Source organism: Ciconia boyciana, chromosome 25 (assembly GCF_034638445.1).
Source record: "Ciconia boyciana chromosome 25, ASM3463844v1, whole genome shotgun sequence".
Classification (NCBI taxonomy): domain Eukaryota; kingdom Metazoa; phylum Chordata; class Aves; order Ciconiiformes; family Ciconiidae; genus Ciconia; species Ciconia boyciana.
In genome coordinates, this window is record NC_132958.1 from 5,114,630 (window position 1) to 5,139,095 (window position 24,466).

The following is a 24,466-nucleotide window of genomic DNA, read 5'->3' on the forward strand; positions in this document are numbered from 1 at the left end:
ACTAATCCTGATGGGTATAGACTTGCAATTTATTGGACACTTCCCTGTTTCCAAAGTTTCTCAAACTTTGGAGATGTTTCCAAAACGCATTTGTGCCAGCTGAGTTTGAAACAAATTTAATGTTCACCTTTCACACCCTTAAAGGTCCTTAATGTTCAACTTTCTCAGATTTTCCCTTATCACTGTTTCTTTGGTTTCATCAGGGTAGTGCTCTCTCCTGTGCAGATCTGAGGGCAGTTAATGTCCAGGATTGTGCTGCATGTGCCATTCTGTCTTCCAACACCACTGCTTCAAGCAATCCTTCCCTGGTGGACACGGAAAGCATCCTAGCTACTCTGAACATCCGATCCATGCAGGGTAAGTTCAGCTTGGCCCTGCTAGGTAAGCATGCTTCCTTTTGCCTGTGAGTGTGCGGATGCGACAAAAATGGAAGCTAAAGGAGGGAAGAATGAAAGGGTCCTTTGTCACTAGTCTGAGCCACAGCCTGTCTCTCCCAAATATAAATATGTAAGTTAAAAGGGCCAGAAGTCTGTTTTAGCATAGCCAACTGTACAGCCTAGTCCAGTGTCTGTAGCTACAGGTACACGAAGGAAAGATTGAAAAGCTAGCATTACTCCAGGAAATATGCCAGTTCCTCCTGCAAATTCTGAGTGAAGCTTCAAGGTTTCCAGTAAAGAGACCACAGCTGGAGGGTAAATGATAACCAGTGTTGGTAACTGCTGTATTATTTGCAAAAGCATGTGTGAGTGGAGGCCCCTTCCATCCTTCAAAAAGACGAAAAACAATACCTTTCCCTTGAGGCTTGATTGGGTGGGTGCTCTGTTCCCACACAAACAGAGCTTGTAGCTCAGAACTGCAAAGGAAGCAAAAACGACTTCAGCTTGGTAGAATATTTATTGTGTCTCTTCCTCCCTTAATTTGGCAAAGGAGCTAAGATTTGTCCTCCTCTTGAGAATGTGGAGTATTAATTAACTGAAGACGGGCTGAGAAATGGATGGCTCTCTTAAGTGTTTTCCCTATACTTTATTATCATTCTAGGCTTTTAAAACAATGGCTGTGCCAAAGAAAAGATTAGAGCAAGGCAGAGACGTTTTTTTTTAATAATAACTAGACAAAATAATATCAATATACAGTGTATACAATCAGAACAGAAGACAAATTATTTATAAGGTATATTTGAGTAAGAGGTAATTGTGACTTGAATAGATTATTTTTATCTAACGTATTGCTACATAAATATAAAGATGTATGGAACTCTTTATTGATTGTATTTAGAGAGGAAGTAAATAGTATATACTTTTATATATATATAATTTATGTATCTCCATCTATAGTGACAGATATAGATACTGTACCTACTGCATCTTTATACCTAGATATGGAAAAGACTCGGAGCAAAAAGGATATTTCATCCTATCAATCACTGTCCTACTCCCCTCCAGCATTTTTTCTTTTATCACTCAAAACTGTAGTACATGGAGTGCAGAACTATGAAATACAATGTGCGCATGGAAAATAGAGATGTGAGCATCTGTTCATCAAAACGTTACGCAGCTGCCTTGCGGAGTTCATACTGACTTGTTTCTCTTTGAGGTGGTAGCTTTTGGCTTGCCTTGTCTCCTTCCAGCAGAAGACCTCAGGGACCTAATGCTGACATAGATGTGATGAGTTGGGTAAGCTGAGGCATGGCTGGTTAGGCAATTTACCAGGCATATCATTGTCAGAGCCATCAGCACCTGCATACTCAAAGTCTTTTTTTTTTTTTTTTTTTTTTTTTGTTTAATCCACAAGCATATATTTTTCCCTCATTTCCCTTGGGAAGATGGGCATGTGATGAGTAGCATCAGAAAAATGGATCTTGCAGATTTAAATCTGTTCAGCATCCTTGCTATCATGAGAGAGAGGATAAAACTTTATTCAATCATACTGGAAAAAACAAAGTTCTGTAGTTACAAGGTCCCTGAGAACAGTATCAAAAGGATTTCTGCTTGTGCAGAAAGAGGCTAGTAGTCAGAACAGTTAGAGCACACACATGCGGGCACAAGGTTATTTGTGTATTACAGCTAACACTGTTTCAGCACATCAGAACCAGATCAAATACATAACACCTTCTTTCAGGTGTGAGCAGAAATCAAGATTGCTTGGTCCTCTGTCAGGAACCTGGGTAAAGTATGGTCTAGACATTAGAGGAATGGAAGTCAGTGCTTCTGGGTTTCTTTTCTGGCTTTGAGAAGGGGCAGGATCATGGTGTCAAAGCTGCTTCTATTTCTGTTACTCCTTTGCTGTGCATCCCTGGCAGCTACTAGAGGCATGCTGTACCTCAGCATAGAGCCCCATAACAGTATTTATTTCCCAGGCTTGTTTAAAGCCAGATAAATTCAAGCTCACCATGTAGCAATACACAAATGCAAATTATTCTTGTTATTACCCATGACTGTGATCAGTTATTTCTGAAAGATTGATTCAAACTAGAGAGGATAGATTCTATCACCATTTACTACAACAGCATTGTCTTACTCTACTTGACAAAATACTGTGTTTCTAAACCCACCCTGGTTTATCCATTTTAGGTATTTCACTTGGCATATTTATAAGGCACCTGTAAGCTCAGACGTTAGTGAATTGTCGCTCCATAAGCTGACTACAATTCCAGTCTAATAAATCTTTGGCTACTCAGTTAAGGCTATTCCTCAGATTTACAGTGTTTTCTGCAGACAGAAAAGCAGTGTTCAGTTACAGGATATCATCATCAATGAATAAAGATATTTGCAAAATAAGGCTAAGACACAAGTTTCGCTTCTTCCTCAAGTCAGCCATTAAATCTGCTAGTGTAAAAATAAGCGCTCTCTCCTTATAGCATCATTAGATGAGTTGCTAAAAAACCCAGCCCATTTTCTTCTTTGCTGCCATAGTTATTTATAATTATAGGACCAAAATCTTAGGTTAGGATTCTCATACCAGAAGCTCCTTTAGATTCAACTGCAGGATTAAGGCTATGTCTTATGTTCTTTAAGGTCTTTGCCTCTGAAGGTCTCCAGACGCATTACAGATGTGTGCTCCTGTAGGATAGTAAATTACTCATAGGTTGTTGCCACCAAGTTTTGGATCAAGGTGCCCAGAGTGGAAACAAAATGTACATGTCCCCACTCCCACTGTTTCAGTCTCTACTCTCCCTCCAGTCCTTGTTATTTTATAGGAATTAATCTCTGAGAAGACACAATTTTTGCTGACAAAATCAGCTCACCTTAGCTGGTCCCAATGGACTGGGTGGCCTCCAGGTGAAATAGTGCATGGGGGTCAGAAAACGAGGAAAATTTGAGGGAAAAGAGAGATACAAGGTGGGAAAGGATGGCTTTTATCAGAATTTAATTTTTTTCTTTGTGGGGAGAAGGAGTGAGAGTAGGGCCACTGGCCTTATATAAGAGCACTGAAGACAAATACAGCTAGAAAAGAACCAACAGTACAGAGAATATCAAGAAATTTTCCAGACTTGGTGGCCGTCAAGTTAGCTAGGAAGCAATAAGAACAACAAATACTAGTAATGTAGCCAGGTTGTGCCCGTGCCGATCAGAACTTGGTATTGGTTCACCTCTGCAGTAGTTAATTAGAGTGTACTGGTGAAATCTGCATATTCCACCACTGTAGTACATGTACCAGTAGGTGCTTTCAGCTGCAGAGCTCCAAAATCAGCAGGTTTAGGAAAATCCTTTCTATTTATAGGAGAAACTTCTAGAAGTTGTGCAGAAAAGGAGATGGGCAGCAGAAACTAATGCATATAGGGGAGACCCAAAAAGTATGGCAGCCCTCTGGGTCATGACCTAATTTTTTGAAGGAGAAGGGTAAAGTTACATTCAAAACTTGGATCCAAGAAGCCTACCCTCAATTAATGTTTGTAGCCAGGAGAGGAAGCAGGTAGGAAAAGGTAGAGGAGTAGTTGGGAGAGCTTTCTAAAGCAAGGTGATTATGCAACTATTATCTGATTTAAAAAGAAAAGACAGAGGCTGATGCTTCTCTTTTGGTAGTTGCCATTGCTGAGGAGACAGCAGATGACTTGTCTGGATATCCAGCTACCCTACCCATCCAAATCCTTTCTTATCCCCAGCTTTGATGCTGTAGACAAAGCAATAGCATTGTGCATCCTAACCATAGTGGAAAGTAGTTATTTGGATGGAAGGCCCAGAGTTCCCTTAACAGTTCAGGTGCTTTGGTAAGCATTGCAGCAGGCATAGTCTCAGTTTGGAGATTGTAACAAAGCCCAAATCAATTGCATTTCCTGTGGTTTTAGATTTTGCTGTGAGCATTTCACACCCAACAAACCCAGGCCTGTTCTGCACATTACCTCTCTCATGGGGCAGAGAATTAGACAGGTCTTAGAGAACCAGACCCACATGGAGGTAAACATTACTTACACTTGCAAGAATGAGCATTTACTAAGGTCAGTCCTGATGCCAAGGACTTCTAGTCTTTCCCATGGAAAAATTTAGGTTTTCCAGTAATGCTGTAATTATCACCCTGTCATGTCACAAAGCAAACAGGTTGGCAAACCTAGGTACCGAACTAAATAATCTGTGGCATAATCTAAACATATAATGGTAATTAAATCTGACAACTTAATAAGATACTGAAATTCAAATGTACAGTAGTAATCTACAATTAAGTAATCTTTTGTAATAGCACCCTGCCAGTTTGTAAAATTTCAGGTAGAGCACTGTGTACTGTTTCATTGCAAAAATATTGACATAAGGAAAAGGTATCCAGGCAATGATCAGACACACATTCAAATCAACCAGTACAGTAGATGGAAGGGTACAATAAAGGCAGTGATTCATTTCAGGCATGCAGTTGCTGCCACTAGCATGCATTCAGAGATGCCTTGCTATACCTGGGAAGGACTTTTGGGGGGATTGTGTTTTGGGGGGGATTGTGACGCCTGACATCTCTAATGAAGTTTTTGGCAGTCCATTGCCTAACCTCAGAGATCGTTGATTAGAGCAACGGTCCATCTAGGACCCCGTTAGGGTGTCTGATCTCCAATGTTCATGTGCTCCTCCAAGCACAGATGATCCGTTATACAGTATCTGAACTGGAAGAAGTTCCATTTCTAGCAAAATCTTTAGTGGAGTTTAGATTCCATCATTTTGACTTTGATACTATCTTGTGCAATAAGTAGTATTATTAATACCTAATTACCCAGATGCTGTCCTAAGTAGCAAAGGAAAAATTTAGACATAATGGTAACGGAGACAAGATTGGATGTGATCAAAACACAGAAAGAAGACTTCAGATTGGGACTGATTCTACTAAATCAGCTAGCTGCTGAGAACTGGGAGGAAATAAGGACACATGCTTCTAGGAACTTCTGGATTTCTCTTAAGTCTTTTTGGTTGCCGGGCTTTAAAAAAATTATGGTATATGCTTTTACCTTCATTCCTACAGCACGTCCCATCTATTTATGTACAGCCTTCTTGAAGGGGAAGGAAAAAACACAACCCCCTCCCTCAAAAGCCCTCTGAGTACAAATTGGCTTAGTGGGGGCTTTGCGCCAAACAACACTGTAACCAGCACTGTTGCTCCACAGAGGGTAATTATATTTTAGTTATGATGTCAATAAGCAGCTCCCAGGAGAGCTTTTCTTTTTTAATCCTTTGAAGCTCTGAGTGAATAAAGTGAGCCTGGGAAAAGCAAACCAAAGCAAGAAGAAACTTTCTAAATATAGGAAACGCTTTGGGATTTTTGCATGACAATGACATTTTAGGCATAAGTAAGAAATTTCCTGCATTTGTCAGTCTGAACCATTGCGCCTTGGTTTCTTTCCTTTTTTTTTTCTTTTTTTTATTCCTTTCTGCTTCTGCTAACTTCCCTTTCTCCTCATGTTGTTATTGACTGTTTCTACAGATGCTGTTTTCAGAGCAAGAGCATTGGGGAATCAATCACAGCCATGTTATAAAAGGATCCCCATCACTACAGAGCTGAGTAAGTTATTCTTTAGGAACAAATTTCACAGAAGCAATATGCATGCTGCATTATTTATTTACCCCAGGCCCTTTTTAGAATTCACAGGCAGAAAGCGACAAGCACTACACGTCCAAGGAACATTAAAAGGTTTGACTTAGATGTTAATTCACTGGCTTTGAAGGAGTCAGGATGGTTTATCAGGAGAATAAATATAACAAAGTGTTACAAAGGTCTCAGTGTGTAGCAAAACTCCGAAGCATCCATTTAGGAGAAAGATAATGTCCTTGGGTTTTTTTCTACTGGACTGGATCTCAGGAGATCTGAGTTCTGGTCACATCACCTGCATTCATCCCACCTATCCTAACATACTTCACTAAGGTAGATAAATCAGAAGCATATTTGCCTGGTTTACCCTTATTTTCAGTGGACAAAGAAGCACCACCAAAGGCAATTCTGCCCGGATGAAATCTAACTTGCCCTTCGGCCATGCTTTCCTCTCTGATGATTTTAAAAAGCACTGAGAGACTGTATGCCCAGTTTTCATCCCACAACAAAATGGGGTGAATCAAGGCCTAATTCTCTCTGTTCCAGCCCTCCCCTTTCTGAAACACTGGTGATGGTTCCCTCCTCCTTTCTGGATTATGGGGGTAGCTTCAGGCTTCCTCATTTGTACAAGTGGCTGTGAAAGAACAGAACCCATTCCAAACAGTCCACAGTCTGCATTGTGCAGTGACTGCTTGGGGTGCAGTACTTGGATGGGTCCGTGCACGTATGAAGGTGGACAGAGTGCAGGCATTTTACTCCAGAGCCCAAACACCTTTGTCCTTATTCCACAAGGCTCAGCCTCTCTAGCCTGTATTCGTAACTGAAGTAACCCATGGAGTTCTTTCATGCTACTCTTGGCTATCTTTGTCTTCATCTTCTGATGGTTACAAACTAGATCTGTTAATTAGGAACATGTGCACCAATTAACTGATTACTAGTAACATAGCAGTCAGTGTCACAGCAGAGTGGTGTGGCTGGGCTGCCAGTCCTGAGGGACATGGATGTTTAGCTCCATTTAAAGTGCTGATGTAAGAACGTACCCATCAAATTAGCACAGCATGTTGCTAGGCATAATGACTGGCCCCTGACTCACTCAGGCTTTTTTTTTCTTTCTTTTTGATGCAATGCTTGTAAATGCTGTGTGGATTCAGCACATGTGGAGTCCTTGCTTTCCAGTCCTCACCAGGTTTGCAGCTGGAACAGGGTTAGTGAGCAGCCTTGGCCTGTAGCAGGCACTAGCAATATTTTATTTATATGAAGCTCTGGTGTACTGCTTAGTCAAAACTTGCACCTGATGAGCTGTGTCACAGAAGCAGTTAAGCACCTCAATGGGCTATTCAGTCCTGTGTGCTCCTTAGACTGAAACACTGAGGAGCTACTGCAAAAAAAAGAAAAAAAAAAAAGGCACAAAATAATAAGATAATGATGATGTCTCCTGAGTAATTTCAGAACTCTTGAATTTCCCAGAGAGATATTTGGATATCTTGTGCTGTGGTTCAGGCTTTTATTTCTGCTGTGTCCAAAAGTCTCAAATGTTTTGAGCTGGCTACTGAGGCCCAGCTCCTCTGAGAAGATATTGTGCAAACTAACATCTTCAGACAGGCATTGCACCCCTGTGATTTCCCTCCAGGATGTAGTGTGTCAGTGGAGGGGAAAACATCTGCAATCCGTTGACATGACTTGGATTTTAGTCATGTCAGATCTTTGACAAAATAATGAATCGAGCCCAGTCCCTTAGCACATGGATGCCTGCCCCTGCTGTAGTCTTGAACAGCATAGAAATATGTTCAGAGTTACAGGGATGGGCTAGGATGCAAAATAAACCCAAGAATTTAAAACCTGGAGCACAAAACAGCTAAACAAAAACAGCTGGAGCTTTCTTGTGATTGAATAAGCTTCCTGTAAGTCCCTCTGTGCTAGACCTTGATCTAGATAAATGCTCACTTTTGTGCCTATCTCTAGAAACAAGCTGAGAGGGGTAATGCTCATGTGCCTTAAGTTGTAAGGGCTTTGCTCATTCCAGGCAATTTCTTATTTCATAGCACACTGAGTGTGGACCAAGGGTCATCTGTATCACTTGGTGTGTCTGACACCAAAGCCAGCAACACGTTACATATTGCTAGTACTGTTGCTGCTCAAAACCTGCCATAAGAGAAGCTAAGACCCTTTGTACCTTCAGTTGAAATCCTATCACTACTGAAATCAGTAGGAGTTTTGCAATTAATCTTGACGGGCGCAGGAAGCAATGTGGTATCTCAGTAGAGCCAGAACTGCCAAGCTTGACTTGCTCCTGCCACAGTTTCTTTGTGACCAGGACGGCATGCCAGAGCCCCCTGAGTCCCAGAGGTGTGCTGTCCTCCAGCACCTACTGAGCTAAGGACATGTAGTCAGGGACAGAGTTGACAGAATTAGCTGAGGGCCTGCACTCTTCTGAAGGGGGCCGGATATGAATTTTGCCTTGAGGAGCAGGAGAGTTGTGTGTTGTCATCATGCTCTGACATGCTGCTGCTGCTTCTCCTTGCCCAATGGTGAGAAGCACAGAAAAATAAGAAATGCTAAACTGGCCACTTTGCATCAGGCTGATGCAAGGCCCATTAAATGGCAAGCTTTGCATGGGGTTTCTGCGGGCCCAGATCCACCAAGCTGAGCACAGTTCCATGTGGTGAGCATCTTCTGGATGTGTGAGTTGGTCAGTGGGCTCAGAGGCATGTTATAAATGGTTATTCCTCAGAAACAATGGATTCTAGAAACCGTTGCTGTAAGGAGACAGAGATCTGGGAGAGAAATAGCAAAGTGATCTGTAAAGAAATAAGAATCTTGCAAATATGTAAAGGAGAAAGAGAATGGTCTGGAGAAATAAAGTGGATCCCTTATTGTGGCTGCGAGGCCATGCTTTTCATACCCAGACTGTGTAAGCTAGTCAGTGGAGTCATACTGATTAATGCCAGATGCAGGGCCAACTCTAAAATCCAGGGTGGGTGAAATATCTGTATTGAGAATAAATGGCTGAAGGATGACACCAACACTGCAAGACAACAGGAGACATTAATAGTATTGTGAATCTGGCTAGTTTTAGTCATCTTTAAAAATGATGCACTCAAATGCTTCCTGACCTAAGGGGACATAATAGAAATCAGTCATTACTCACATAGAGTTAGTTGTGCTCGCTCTCTATTTTTTAATGGGAAGATATGGGTTCTTGATCTCAATTCCTCTCCGTCTCCTGCTGTGCTGCTGTCATTCATCAGCATTCTTACTGGTAGTGCTAGAGTGCCAGGACATACCTAGCGTGTTCAGTAGCACAGCAGGGGCCTTCTGCCTGGGTGTACTTAAACAGTTCCCTGAAAATAGAAAAGAAAGTTAAGGAGGAATCACTTTCAGAGTAGGGAGAATTCTGCAAGACTATCTCAGCCAGCGATAATAAGGTTGAGAAGCTAGTGAAGGTCCCTGTAACAGTAGGACAGCTGTGAAAGGGACTCTGTAACCCCAGTTTAAGCCAATAGAAATAGTAATTGTATTTCTGTTAAGTCAGGAAAATGGGAAGAAATTAGATTATTCCTTTCTTTTTCAAAGCAGGTAAATTAATTTTGATCTGATATCTTTATACTTAGTTTTAGGATTCTGTGTCTTTCGTCTGCCATTGCACAGTCAGCTAGCAGCACTGAATATTTTGTTCCTCTTTTCTTTACTAATGCTGCATGCTGTGGCTAGTGCTGGACACAGAATGGCAAACTGGATTTATTTAGTTAGTTTCTGATTCTAGATGGCTTCTCTCTGTTGCTAAGATGTTTCCTCTTTCTTCCTTGCTTTTCCAATAGAGTCTTCACCAAATGTTCAGTTCATTAGTCAGGCTCCCAGCAGCAATTCTGAGATTCCAGAGCAAGATCAGGTTTTCACCACTGGTGCCCCTGCAGGAGCTATCTTCTCAGATAGCTTCTTGAATTCTCTTTTGTCTATGGTAAGTAGATGTATCATGTCCTGTCATATTTAGGGGCCTCAGTGGGTAACAAAGTGATTACCAGCCAGGGTAAACCCACTTAATCTAGCCTTAACAATGGTCAAGGCCATGTGTGTCAGAGAAAGGCACAAGAAACGTTGCAGAGATTGGTGATGTGATTAATTACACGGTGCCCTGAGAATTATACATGTCTATTCCTATTTAAGCAATTTGCTAATCAGTGGGCCTCTGTGACTCCTTGGGGTAGTGGGTTCCATACACTAAAAGGCAGCTATCAGCTCCAAAAGACCTGTCTCTCAGTATGTGCTATTAGCAGCAACTGCCCCTGCTGTTGATATACACATAGAATTATTTGAAGAAACTTTTGGAGTGTTTTCATACATTCTTCCCATTCCCAGCTCGAAAATATTGACAGGCTACAAGAGGTATTTTAAAGCCAGCCTGGTGTATTTACTTTTTGACACCATGATGTTACAATCAGTCCCTCTAAGAACTGCAGTCACTGAGGCTGAAATTGCATTTGACACCAGCTGGCCCCTTGGTGGAAGCTCCAGCATTGATGTCAAAGGCTGAGAAGATTATGGGGACTCTGAATTCTTACCTCTTCATGTAGACAGGAGTTTTACAAGCCTGGCTGGAGGTGCATTGGTGAGCTAGGGAACAGGGAGCTTGCACTACCACCACTTCACCATAGCAGGCATGGGGATAAATGGAACATTTAACTCTTCTCATCTGTCCATCTAGCATCTAGGCAGAAATTCACTGGAAGTTTGGAAGTAAAATCTATTGAACTCAATGGGAATCTCCCAATGGCTGTTTTCTGAAAAAGTATAAAACAAATTCCACACATACGGGCCACTGCTGAGCCACAAGACCATGTCAGATTTTAGAAGTAGTGCATATTTTGATTCTCTGTAAATTCCTGGCAATGTATTCTTTTAAAAACATTTGCATCACGAGGGTTGGATACATTGCACCAAAACTGCAAGAACGGAGGGAATGTGGTGATCCCACCCTGGTGACATAATCATTTTAAGTTGCTGTCAAAACCGAGTGATACTGTCAGTGGTGACGCACATGTGGGTCACGCTTTGGTGGAGTCAAGCCAGGATTTTGGCAGCGAAACAGCAGTTCAGCTCATAAGCTGGCATTTCCAAAACTGCCTTCTCTTTTTTTCTGAAAGCCCCTTTCTTCTCTTCACCCCAATTTCCCATGCTGCAGTCAAGTTCCACATGCCTTGCTCTGAGCTCATGTCCAAGAGGATAGTGCTTGGGTGGCAGTTTTACAGAAACTGAATAAATACAAAACAAATCTCTCCAAGGGATAAGCAGTCCAAAATAAGTGTGTCAAGTCCAGTTACGCTTTTCTGAGAAGGCTTCAGTGTTAGGGAAAGTATTATATTGCTGCTACTCACTGATATGTCAATCAGCCAGATGGTAATTAATGACTGCTAGTGTCAAGTGTAAAAGTAACTCAAGACATAGCATGACCTGTCTTAAAGGATAAAATTTCACTCAAGCGTAAGATTCCAAGTCTGTCCAGGAACGATCAGCACTCAACTGTGCTTTAAAGTAGAGGGGCACCTTAGGTTGGATTCAGTCATTCCACAAATACAGTGATGACAGAGAAATATGATATTTCTTAGCAATTGCAGTATCAGGGAAAAGATGTGTGAACTGAAGAAAAAAGAGAAGGAAGGGAGCCTTCAGTAGTCCGATATCACCTCCTTTTGCTATCACTGTGAATATCTGTTGAAATTTCTCAAGACACTCAGAGCAGGAGTGCTGTTTTCTTTGAGCTTGAAAGGAGACTGGCAGAAGGACCTGAATGGCAGAATGTGGTCTGTAAAGTGAAATGTTACCCCTTGGAAGCCTGAAGCAGAACTGGCATTTGCTTCAATGTGACTCTTGGGGTCTCAATAGGCAGAAAACAATTCAATGAGCATGATCATTATGGCTCAGGTACTCTAATGAGCCCTGAATTCCCTTCCTGATCCAGCTGTGGGCTCCTAAGCTATGCAGGACCAGTTTTAAAAGCTTAGTAGCAACACGGAGTCAGTGGGACTAGGCAACTGCTTGGTGATGGGAGAAGGTTTCTAGCGTTGCCTTTGTGGGCAGAGGTGTTCCCAGGAAATCTGCTTGTCTGAAGCTGTAACCAAACAACAGCTGGCAAAGACGGTAATATCTCGTGGGCACATTACAGAAATGTTGCTCCTTTAAAGTCAGCTTTAAGATCCATTCTAAATGCAGTGTGTTATTTCCTGAGTACACACACCTCTATAGTTTCCCCGCCTTTCAAATTCCTGCAGTGTAACTCAGCAAAGAAAGTACAGAATGAGGGTGACATGCAAATCCTATTAATTCATCCAAGTATGGAAATGCAATCCTTTTGATGTCAAAAAGTACAGCAATGATATGTTAAAGAGCTCAGCACGCTTCTGTTAAATATGTAAAGTGCAGATTCCCCCGAAGCTGTATCACTCCTGGATAACGCTGGACTATAGCTCCTTGCTTTAAAAGACTGAGAATTACTCTAACAGCATTATACCCATTTGCCCGACAATATGGTCAGATGTTCTTAAGCGGATTTGAGTTCAGTGTGGATTTAGTAACACCATTCCTTCTCTGCAGCTTGTTTAGTTTCTTTACTCAGGCAAATGCAGGTGACAGATTCCACAAAGTGGCTCTATGTAGGAAATGAGCTTTTGAGAAAGGGTGGAAAATAAGTTATTTGATGCACTGCAGGCAGAGGAAACATTTAGATTAAAAAAAATGACTCTAGGCCTTTTTTTGCCTCAGATCTGAATTTGAACCATGGTAACTTTTTTTTCCAAAAAATACTGACAGATAAGTCAGATAAGGGTACAGAGAGAGGTTTTCAAAACAATATGGCAACTACAAGGACAGAGTTTCCTGCTGCACCTGGACCTTATAGGGCTGGGCAGGGCAGTTGCACTCCTCAGCCTGACCTGCAGTGTGCTCCTACTCAGGTGACATCAGAGCTGCTGCCCAGTTTTTCTTACATGCACACGCATGCACACACACACCCACTCCCATTGTGCCTTTGAAAATATCCCGTTCAGACACAGTTCAGTGCATTCTATTATAAGAGCAGAGGTGGGATCTTCTGACTGCTCGTTGAAGCTGAAATGGGCTAAGCAGGTGGTGATCCATAAATATTGTCAGAAAACTTTAAACATAATTAAGGACTACTTTAAGTATACAAAAAACTCCAAAGTGTCTGTCTTGATCACTTTCTCTACGTTTTCACTGGAAAACTTTGTTTTCCTTTCCAAGGCATACTCTTTTGTCTTTGACTTTTCGTTGTCTCTTCCTTTCCAGACATACTACAACCATCACATCTTGGCTCTGCTGCAGACTTTGGTGACAAGTGGGACAAGCCCAGCATTGGGGGAACAGCTGTTGGAAGAGGGCAGCAGACTGCGCAGGAGTCCTGACAACATGATCCACAATGCCTCCCAAGTCAGATGCAAACTAGCGCTCCTGCCGCTGTCCAAGAGGTTGTTAACAGGTGTCATGGTGAGCTACATCACCGAGTGGTGCTTCATGGGCTAGGCTTTCATCCTTGCTGCTAGTACTTTTGGATTGCCATTACCTGAAGTTTAGTTTCATTCAGTTGAATCTTGCTGTGTAGCATGAACCATATTTTGAAGAGGCAAAGACATCAGATAGCCTTATTTTATACTAGATTCTAATCTTATGGGGGACCAGTAATTTTACTTCCTTTCTTTCTTGCCAAATCCTATGATACTAGAAGTAGTAAATAGAGATGATAGTTGGCTAAATAAGTGATTTAGTATCGGGCTGAATTGTCCACTTTGGTTCCTTTGAGATAAGAGTGGTTTTGCTTCTTTTATAGCAGGAGAACTCCTTTGGAGACATTTACTGCAGAGCTTTAGACTTGTTTGGCATACTCTGCTTTGGGCTCTACCGCCTGATGGAAGAGCCCAATCCATACAAGAATAGGCAAGTATACTTTATCTTAAATTGTACCATAAGTCAAAAGATAGTAGTTGTGACTTTGAAGTTAGGCATCTGTATAGGCAACCTGAATTCCTTATTTTTGTCTTGGATTAGACATTCTAGTAGGTAACTAAGGCCATTTGAGGCAAGCTGGTGTGTGGTCTGAACATGGTGCTTACTGGCACTTGTATGAGATTCCCTTACGTTCACTTAAGATGTGATTTATCTTTTACAAGTGAGCCTTCTGCATTAGAGAGCTGCTGGAGCATGAAGTTAGTAATGCTGCTGAGGGCAGGGATTTCAGAGAGTTTGCAGGCAGAGAGAACCTGTTCATCTAACCTGTTCTACTCGCTGATTCTTTCAATTTCAAGATTTCAGTGATTGCTAGAGCTTCAGATCTCCTAGAGACATTTAGTCTTGATTTAAAGATTTTGAGCAATCAAAAAATTTATTGCATCTTTCAGCAGCTGTTCCAGAGACTAATTAGCTTCATTTAAAATATACGTATCCCATTCCCAGGTAAAATTAAACCCTCTGTATATTGTCTCATCATTCCAAAGAATTCTGCACATGCAATCAGTCATTGCAAAAAAACCCTACCGCTTTCTTGCTGTCCCAGACACTCAGTTCAAAGGCCTCACAAAGCAGCCTGAATCTCATGTGCTACTGCTTTTTCAGGTTTGTGATTGCTCGGCCTGCCAGTGATTTGAAGATGCTGCCTACGGATCTGCTGTTCTGTGTTGTTCCATTCAACATTGCAACAACTGATGACCTGTGACGTGGGATGGAAGTCAGTTACCAAGCAAGAAAACAGGTAGTACAGACACCTTCATGCCAGTGTTATGAGAGACTGTGAAACGCCCTGCAAATAAAAAAATTGTACAAGTTAAGACCCCCACATTAAATTGTCTGTGTTCTTATTTCTTAGGGGTGGCAGTTTGACTTTGGCTAAACATTAACATGAGGTTATTACTGAAAACAGTGTTGTTAAGCTTTAACAACAAACACATCAGAGAGTAAAATGCTCTCTCTGCGAGGAAAAGGGCAAAAACTTGAGTTTCTGCTGAGCACTGCACTGAACAGACCCAACAATATACAAACACTCCATTGAGTTTAGAGATTCTCTGCTGAACTTCTCAAAGTTCCGACTCCAGCATGCTAAAATTCAGTTTTCTTGCAGCTAGAACTGAAGATGCTGGATTGATATGCATGAAAAGAAACACAAAACCAAGCAAAAAATCGCCATGAACTTGTACCATAAATCAGGTCCTGCCTGTACCTTATAAAGTCAGCTGAGGGAAGGAGGAGAGTGTTGTTGTTTGGGTTTTTTTTCCCCTCTCTCTCTCTCTTTCTCTTTCCCCTAACACTAATTAGGTTTGAAAGACTGCAGCTTGAGTCCAGATACCACATGCCGAGAAGAAAGGAACCCAAACAGCTGACGCAGAGTTCAGACTAAACTAACTGCAAGCTCCCCAGGGACATCACAAGGTAAACCTGATAGTCTCTGTCATTTACAATCATTATCAGGCAGCTGAGTCTCTGTAATTTTACTAGGGAGCCAATTAACAGATCCCTGAAGCTCAAGAATAAGGTCTTGGTCCTTTTTCTATTTTAGACAGGAAAAGGGGGAAAGTAAGTCTTTGTTTCAAATAGATACTCCAGGAGCTTTCCTGCCCAGGGGAATGGTCAGATCTGGGCTTGCACTTTTCCTCTTGAGGAATAAGATAAAGCACTGAGCTTAAGAGTCAAGCAACTGACTTTAGTACCCAGCTCTGCAACAAGCTGGCTGTGTAACCTTCGGTGAGTTAGTTAACTGTATCCTAATGCTGCTTGCTGCATACAGGGAATATAATAACATACTTGTTAATTTAGATAATGAGAGCTTTGGGGAAAGGACTGTCTCTTGTGATTTGTTTGGCCTTAACATAAATAGGTACTGATTTAGGATGGGACATTTAGGAACTCCGCTCAAAAACATGAGTAGGAAGCAAGACAAAAGCTTGGACCAAAACTTGAGATGCAAACTTATCTGCGCTTGGGGAAGTCTGGAGTTTGGATTCAGGTCTGAGCCGTAATACGTTGGAGTCATCTTTCCTGGAACAAAGTAATCATACATTTTCAATTCAGGACAGATTGCAAGTAGGAATCAGTGAACCAAGCTTAGAGCAAATAAAATACATAGGAAGCATGCTTCCCCTTAGCAGACCTGAACTTGAGCTAAGAGAGTCAGCCGATCTCTTGGTAGGAGTGTTTTGGCCTAAAATCACCCACTGTATATACAAACTTAGATAAGAATTTGTGCATGCGATTCTGTTTACCCTCTGGCAGTTACAGTATCTCAGTTCATTCCCTAGCATGCATTATTTTAAACAGACAAGACAGTTAAAAGGTGGAAGGAAGAGCCTGGGCAGGCTTTGCAGTCCTTTGACTACAACGGATACCTCATACTAAGATTCTGCAAAGCTTTCTATATTGTCATCATCTGAACCTTTTTTATTTTCAGCTGTAATTCAGTCTAAGCAGGGCACAGAGGAAGTAACATCCCTTTTTCTTCCTTATTGTTCTATTGCTTTTAAATAACTACACGTCTGGACCTCTGTGTTCTGATATTAAGCAGGTCTTGTGCAATGTTAAGGCATTGTTATTAAGAAAACTGCAATAAACACCAAAATCTGTTTACTCATAACTTCCCTGAGTGGGTGAGGAACTCGGACTATCTTGCCAGCAAACTTTTCTATCTGCTATCATCTGCTTTTCCTAGAAAATGGAGGCAAGTGTTCAAAGTGCTCCCTTCATGATTGAGATCCAGGACATATTAGTTCCAGCTTTAAGGCACCAAACATTGGATATACTAGTGTGTTACTCCAGAGCTATGCTACTTGGTATAAAACTGCTGGTGTGAGTATCTTTTTTCTTTCCATTAGAAAGAGAGGTTTGCAGCAAGTGCATTTTTTTAAAATGTTCCTTCTCTCCAAGGTGTCTTAGGTGCAGGACTGCTGGTGATGACACATGCTGTGCTTTCCCATCCTTTGTTCGCAGTATCTCTGTGATGGGGGAATATGTCCATCTCCAGTCATACAGCTTTTCCAGTACAGCATATTTCCAGTTGCTTAACCTGCAACTGCTAGAGCCTGTAATTTAGTGGGGTAAGGTGGAGTGGGGAGAGATGACAGGTGAAGGGACCTCTTCCGCTTTGCTTATTCCATCTTTTTGTTTGGTTGCTATATCTGAGCAAGCAGTTCTGCTTCTCATGAAAGAAGGAAGAGGGAGAGAAATCCTAAGACAGGTAAAAGCATTAATGGGTCAAGGCCTCCTTTGCATAATTCTATTATCACCAGGAAGATTCTGCAATAATCATGTTAGGCATGTGCTCTGGAGCATCAAAGTGACTTGTCTTACCTTACTTTTTGATGTTAGACAGGTTTAAATGCTTTGTACAGATGAGGCACCTCAGACAGCTGATCAAGAAAGCCTGTGCTGTTCAAGCAAAGCAAAGGCCTGTTTTGCTTTTTTTTTTTAATGTCAACAATGCCACATTCTTCCAGCAAGGAATAATCTCTGTTGTCACAAACTGTGAAAAGCAAAGGTATAGGAGAGAATCTGTGTGTGGGTGCATGCAAACATGCTTTCTGAAGCTACCACCTTTGAATCTTCAGCAACAGTATCTTCTTGTGTATTGTTTGTGTCGTATGTTTATATGCCTATTGTATAAATAAATTCAGCTCCTGCAGTGAAAACCACAGTGTGGTACCCAAAGCTGTTACAGGATCTCTGCACTGTAGTTCGCTAATCTGCACCCATTCTAAGCTGTAAAGGTCGCCTTAGTGTGTGGGTGGTGATTAATATTAGTAGGTTTTACTTTTCAGCAGTGTTACCAGAGTCTCTGATTGAGTTCTGAAACTTGTGTCAGATACAATCAGAAGTAGTCCCTGACCCTAGTGAGCTTAGGTGGTATATACAAAAAAAGAGTTGTAATGAAAGCAGAGGAGTTGTAGTTTGCTCAAAAGCATATATCAGATTGGTGGAAAAGGTAGAAACAGAACTCAGATCTACTGATTTCTAGGCTAGCAGCTTTCCCACTAAGCCATTTTGCATTTCCGCTCTCAGATCTCAGCTCCTGCGAACATGATCATTTCCTTGCCAGTCTGTCTAGGGATGTAAGTCTCTTCCAGAGGGGGCTCAAATAGTCTTCATGAAACACTACCTGATGAATTATTTTACCATTTGTTATAAGATGGTCAGCCTCTTTACAGAAGCAGACAAGTATCATCACACTTTCAAACAGGAAAGTAAGTTACTTGACCCAGTAGGTCAGCTGTCTTGCAGTTATGTGTCTTGTCAGCTGGGCCACGCTGCTGTTTCAGGCTGGTACGTGACAAATGGAGCCAGAAACCTCTCCAAAGATGCATGCAGGGATATGTAGACTCTGCAGAGGCTCAACCATGCTAAAGCATTTATCGTAACACCTGCATCCACCTGGATCTGAGCACTAATAAGGACATATACACAGAGACAAACACAGGCCTCTGCAAAGAGCACCTGCCCATAAGGAGATGAATATATACATCCAGGCCAGGGTTGTTTTCTCCCTCCTCTTCCTCCTCCTTCCTGTAGTCAGATACAATCCAGCAGAATGAGCAGTGAAGGATGTCACTGCTGTGAGCTGGGCTGGGTTTTGCAGTACAGCGTGCTGCAGGTGGCGACTGACACATAGTCGATGAGATCTGAGGAGAATCCAGACTCTATAAATGTTAGATGAGGCAGGCTGGGCTTTGACAAAAACAAGAGGTGGCTGCAAACACCAAGTGTCATTATTCTCTGAGCAGGGATGGTGAGAGGCCTAGGAACTTCCCATGGAGATTAACTACTTCACAGCAGGATGAGGAGCTGTCTGCTGATGTGAAGGGACATCCTGTTGTCCTGAGAACACTTGGGAGGAAGGATGCATGACAGCAGGAGTAGCTTTTGAGAGCATACACACGGTTTCCTGCAAAGCACGTATCTTGTCTGAAAGATGATTTTACTCTGCTGAGAGAAACTCCAAACTCCTAATGGTTTAAATTAATGCCAGAACAGAAGGAGGTCTCTCTTAGTCATTAATTGGCAGTGGGTTCTCTAGCCTCTTCCTACTGAAGGAAGGGCTCTTTGCTGCTTTCCCATCCATCTACTTCAGCTTACTCTCTTGACCTGCCACCAATGTACCATAAAGCCATAGTCTTATTCCCCACTGGCTCTCTAGTGCCCAGTTATAAAGGGACTAGAGCTGTTTAACTGCTGATTGCTTCTCTACTTGCAGCAGGAGGCCATGCAGAGTGAATTAGGTAAGCTAACTGTATTAAGCAATCTGGAAGTGCATCATTAATGCTTCTGACACTTTTTCTGTAGTACACATATGCCAACTAATAAGCATTAGTGCCTGAAGTTTCTCCGTTTCCCAGAAAACAGATGTAGCTAGAGCTACAGTGAAAGTATAGACACAGCCCACTGGGCTCTCTCTCTCCACAAGTTGAGATGCTTTTCCAAACAAACCCCTCTATTGTGCACATGGGTGTGAGTTGCATGGGGATAATGATTAGAGTTGGCTGATGTTTCTAACTTCTGCTAAAGCTTTAATGGAGAACTTCTGGTTTTGGGGGGGGGTTGGCTTTTTTTTTTTGGTGACACAGCAGGATTTTTGTTTCCAGCTAGAAGGAGGAGCCAGATCAGTCATGTGACTTGGAATTTGGTTCTCTTGTAAGGTTTTCCGCTAAAAAAAAAAATGCAATCCCACTGAGATTCATTCTTTCCCCTTTGGGGCAAAGGGAAAGGAATATTAGTTTTTTGTGAATAGAAATGCATTGGTTTAAGTCTGTCTTCTTTTACAGAAGGTTTCCAGGGTTGAGGTTAAAGGTTTAGTTCTGTTTTCCTCTCATTTTCATTCTTGAATAAGCCCATACCTTAAAGAAAGCTTTAAAGAAAAGAAGTACTGCTGTGACTCGATATTGTGACTCTGGAAAATAGAATCTGAGTAGTAGGCACTTCTTTCTCCCTTTCTCTCATCTTAGTCCTGTTGAATACTCTGCCAGCAGTGGAGAAGCAAATGTACCCAGTTCCTTCACTCTTCTATGAGAGCAAGGATTGGTGCTTGCCAGCAATGAGCCTTTTGTTTCCACCAGTGTGGCTGGTCTTATGTACTTGCTTATCCAGGCAACTACCAGAAAGAAGCAGAAGTCCTAAATGCCAGACTAATGCATCAATCATAATTCCTGAGCTGCCAGCAGCCATGTAACTGCTTAAAGACCTCAACAGCCCTCTGGCACTTAAAGAAAAAAATCATCTAATTAATCACAGGTGAAACAGCTTGGACCTGCTCCAAAAGCCCCTGAATTTACTGCCAAGCTTTGATGCTAATTTTCCTTCTAAGTAACCCCCTAAAGAAATTTACGATTAGGTAATTAAAGTGATGAATAAAGAGATACTTAGAAGAAGGAGGGAGAAGGAGAAGGGGGGGGGGAATCAACCTTGAGTCAAAAGCCTTAAATCTCCTCCCCTCCTCAAAGAGAAATGTTAGTCATTTTTGCACATGTATTGTCTCTGAAAATTGGGTTGGATTCCCACAGGAGGCTTTAGAAATATTCCTTAAATTAATGTTTGCACAACCAAATAAAACACAAAAGAAGGAACTCCTGAACAGATTGTAATGTCAAGATGGTTGAGGCAAAAGAAGGGACTTGTGGCTTCTCTCTGAGAATCACATACTGTACAACTTTTGTCAGAAACTGCTTCATGCCTTTTCCCCCTAGGTACCTGAGGTGCGGGTTTTTTTTTTAAAGGTAATTGGATACATAGGAATGCCATCTAATTAAAAAATGTAGTGATATCTAATTAAGAACTTCAGAGCATCTGAACAACTTTTAAAAATCTGACCATAAGTTCTTAATAGGTCACAAGTCCTGTACAATGCTTTTCAATGTCCTCTTGCATTCTTTCCCGCATTTTTTTCGGCAGCGAAGGAACTAAGTAGCCTTTGATTTGCATTTTTTTCTTCAGCCAAACATACCCCACCAAATTCAATGTAAGGAGTGTGAGTTTAAACACAGGGACATGGGGTGCAAAATTTTGATGGTGCCTAGGTTGTTTCCACAGAAGGTGCAGATGTGACCCCAAAATGGAGAAAAAAATCAGGATCTAGTTTCAGTTCCAGGCTGCTTTTTTTAATTTTAAAAAACAAAAGAAAAGAAACAATCCACAAAACAAGCATGTCACTATCCAGGGGTTTGCAGGGCTTTTTGGCACAGTCTTGGCTAATTCTTTCCTTGTGGCTAAAAGTGAGTCTTAGAATCCAGGAAACTTCCTTACTGGCCCATAAAATGAAAAGTAATGGGGGGTTGTAAGGTTCATTTGTGGTGGTGGGAATATTTTCCCTCCAGGACTACATCTCACTTTGCTTTCTTCTACATTTTGATCCCAGGCCTTGAAGTGGCAGAAAGCTGCCATGCACTCACCTTTGCTCTGTTCTGGGAGTGTGCCCAAGACTCTGCTTCACACTACATGATACACCTGACCTTTCTCTGTTAATAAATGCCTGCTGACCCCATCACATGGCCCCATTCTGCTCTGCCTGGCACTGAGGGAAGAGTTGCTGAATGATTTTTGAGGGAACCAGAGAGGATAAAAAATGAGAAAATGGCAGATTAGATCTGAGGTGACAGAGATGAGAAATAAAAGCCATTAGAGCCCATTTGCAATGTGCCCTCATTGAGTCAAGTTTCAAGGTGTTTTTCCAGATTATTAATAGCCTGACAGCAGTTTTTGTACAGGAATCTGATACAGGAAATAACACTCATGTATACACACTGCAGTGGAGAGGGGAAAGTAGAGTCCCCTCATTTATTTACTTGAAGAGATTTGAAATACAGCAAACCAGCCAGCTGCGTTACAGACAAAATAAACATTCTCCATTATAATCGTGGCATCTTCAGACACACATCTCTATAATAATGCGATGGTATGAAAGGAGCTCTCATCAACCCCTGCAACCAGCCTTTGCTGTCTGTATGGTCTGGGCTGCATTCAGAGTGGCTCTGCTGAAGCCATAGCATTCTTTGGTGTAGAGTGCATTGCTCAAAGTCATTTCAGTCCTTGGTTAACATCTCTGAACCTGGGTCCTGTGGGCCATTTTGGACACTTAAAATCTCCCAGGGATCTAATTTACTCAATGTGGCAGGCTTCTTTTAAAACTTGGTCAAGCACCAATCCTAAACAGATCTTTCCTGTCTCATCCCCCACTTACCTGAATTATCTCAGTCTTCTCAGTGTGACACCCAGTGAATTGAAAGCTAGAAAGAGAGGGAGGGAAGAATAAGAATACTTAGGTGTGTGGGAAATAAAGGTTAAAAAATTCCCAAAGTTATACATTGTAGTTGCATGCTTGTAAAAAAGAAATACCAGGTGGGTAGTGCTTTGAACTTCACAAGGCTTTGTGGGACTGAGTTGTCAAATATGAGTAATTGTAGCTTTCTTCATAAACAAGGGGTGGCACAGAAAATTTGACTGATACAGTTCATAATGCCTACAGGCCAAACAGGCATTCAGCTGAAAGAGAGAAGCTCTTCAACCATCATTAGATGGTGATGTCTGCTTGTCTGTGTTGCTTTCTATTAAACTTCAGGTTTTACTTCCTCATTTCATGCTGCAACCTAACTCTGCTTGTGAGCATTACTGGGCAGAAATAATCAAGTCTTGATCTATATTGCATAACACGTTGTAGAGGTAGCCAAGCTAATTACCAGTGAAACTGGACAACGAACAGTAGAGACTAATTTTACCCATTTTTTTCCTGCTCCTTTCTGAACAGCCTCTAGCATGCAGCATTGTCTGGGAGGATGTGCTACCATGCAAACAAGCAACATTCCCTACAGATAAATAATTTTCTAGTGGTGGTTGCATAGCCTTAACCAAAACAAAAGGAGCCAGTCCCTTCCCTTATTTTCATGGTCTCACAATTTATAATTTAACCATAATTGTAGTTTGCATGCTGGCAGTCTTAGTTCTGGGTGCACTTACAAGCCTCTGCCTAGCAGAAGACAGAAATGAACTTAAAACACTCAGTTGCTTTCTAATGAAGCGATATCCCTGCCAGGAGGTCTTTTCCAGGAGACAGATGAGACAGCCTGAAAAGCCCCTTCTGCATTAAGGGTCGATTACCTCTCAGTAGATCCACGTCACCTAAGATGCAATTGAGCATGTGCAATTACTGCTCAATCTGGTAAACCTAGTGGATGTACAAGTATTTCCAAATTATATATCAATGTGGAAGAAAGCAATGCCTTGACAAAGAGGCAAGGCAGAGAACAACAGTCTCCCACCAGCTCTTGCTTTCATACCCTTACAAGTGCTGTATAACTCATAGGAAGTGTTGAGAAGCATTTGTAATTCCTTGCTCAGCAGTTCTTGACTTTTTGGACTTGACACGTACGCTGCGAGTTGCTTTGGGAGCCAACAAGTTCTATAGCATCTTACTTTCTTGATCCAAATACTGGTGTGAAGTAACTCAGATTCCCTACAATTGCACTTTCAGTTTCCAGTAGCACTAACTCAGCGCTTTATGTTTTCCAGTGAGTTGAGTTAGGGATCAAGCACTTTGCTCTGTAGGTTTCCCTTTGAATAAGCTGTTAAGACCTGGGGTTTTGTCTCTGCAGAGAATTGACACCATGTTGAATCAGTCTGAGGAGTTTTCTGTCAGGGGCTTAACCAATATTATCCTTGTCTTTGCATTTTGTACAGTGTCTTATGCTATTGGCCTCCCCCTTTTTATCCTCGATGCTGCTGCTTATAAATTCAACTTGTCTGAGTTCTCACAGGACACCCAGTGTTACTGCATCTGACCAGCTCATACTGCTGACCATAAACTGCTACCTATGATGTAAAGAATTTGTTTTTCATTATTTAATTAAAAGGTGTCTCTCACCTTTTACTGTAACTAGTTGTTTTTATTTTCAAATGACAATAACATTTCTCTCTGAAAAAAAATGCTTTCCTTCTAAAACATATATAAAAAGTGAACTTTTTCAAATGTTAATTTTTCATGCAATTTTTCAGTAATGTTTTTCATTGACAGTATTCTCCAAACTGTAGTTTCTTAATCAGCTTAAGACTGAAGTGGTAAATGATATTTCAGCCCTGTGAGACAAAACATAATACCAACTCCAGTGTTGAGATCTCCAGCTTGTAAACTACTATCCTTCAGGATGAAAGGTGCCCATATAACAATAAGGCATTATTACACTTCCTTTATTACTTCGTACACGTATAATTTACTGACTGCTAAAAAACCCCTGGTGGAATGCCTCTTTGATGTCATCTGTCTTGCCTAAGTAGTGGTTGCTGCTTGCTTCTTTCCTACCCGACTAGTTGCGATGCTGCCTATGGCAATTTCAGTGGCTAAATTCCTTCCTCCAGTAAAATCTTAACTAGTTGAACTGAATCTTCAAACAGGTCCACGTCTCCCTCAATAAATATCAAAAGGGAAATCCAGCTTAATATA

General features: G+C 41.6%; 1 protein-coding gene across 1 annotated transcript in view; it reads left to right on the forward strand.

Annotated features, from left to right (window-relative positions):
* The window catches only part of KCNU1 (potassium calcium-activated channel subfamily U member 1), a 52,737-nt gene extending 37,819 nt beyond the window's left edge, over window positions 1-14,918 (forward strand). Inside the window, exons 22-27 of the mRNA XM_072845978.1 lie at window positions 204-381; window positions 5,896-5,973; window positions 9,819-9,958; window positions 13,300-13,497; window positions 13,841-13,944; window positions 14,620-14,918. Of these exons, the coding sequence (XP_072702079.1) occupies window positions 204-381; window positions 5,896-5,973; window positions 9,819-9,958; window positions 13,300-13,497; window positions 13,841-13,944; window positions 14,620-14,719 (798 nt within the window). The 3' untranslated portion in view covers window positions 14,720-14,918. The remainder of the gene's footprint in view (window positions 1-203; window positions 382-5,895; window positions 5,974-9,818; window positions 9,959-13,299; window positions 13,498-13,840; window positions 13,945-14,619) is intronic.
* The last annotated feature ends 9,548 nt before the right edge of the window (window positions 14,919-24,466 follow it).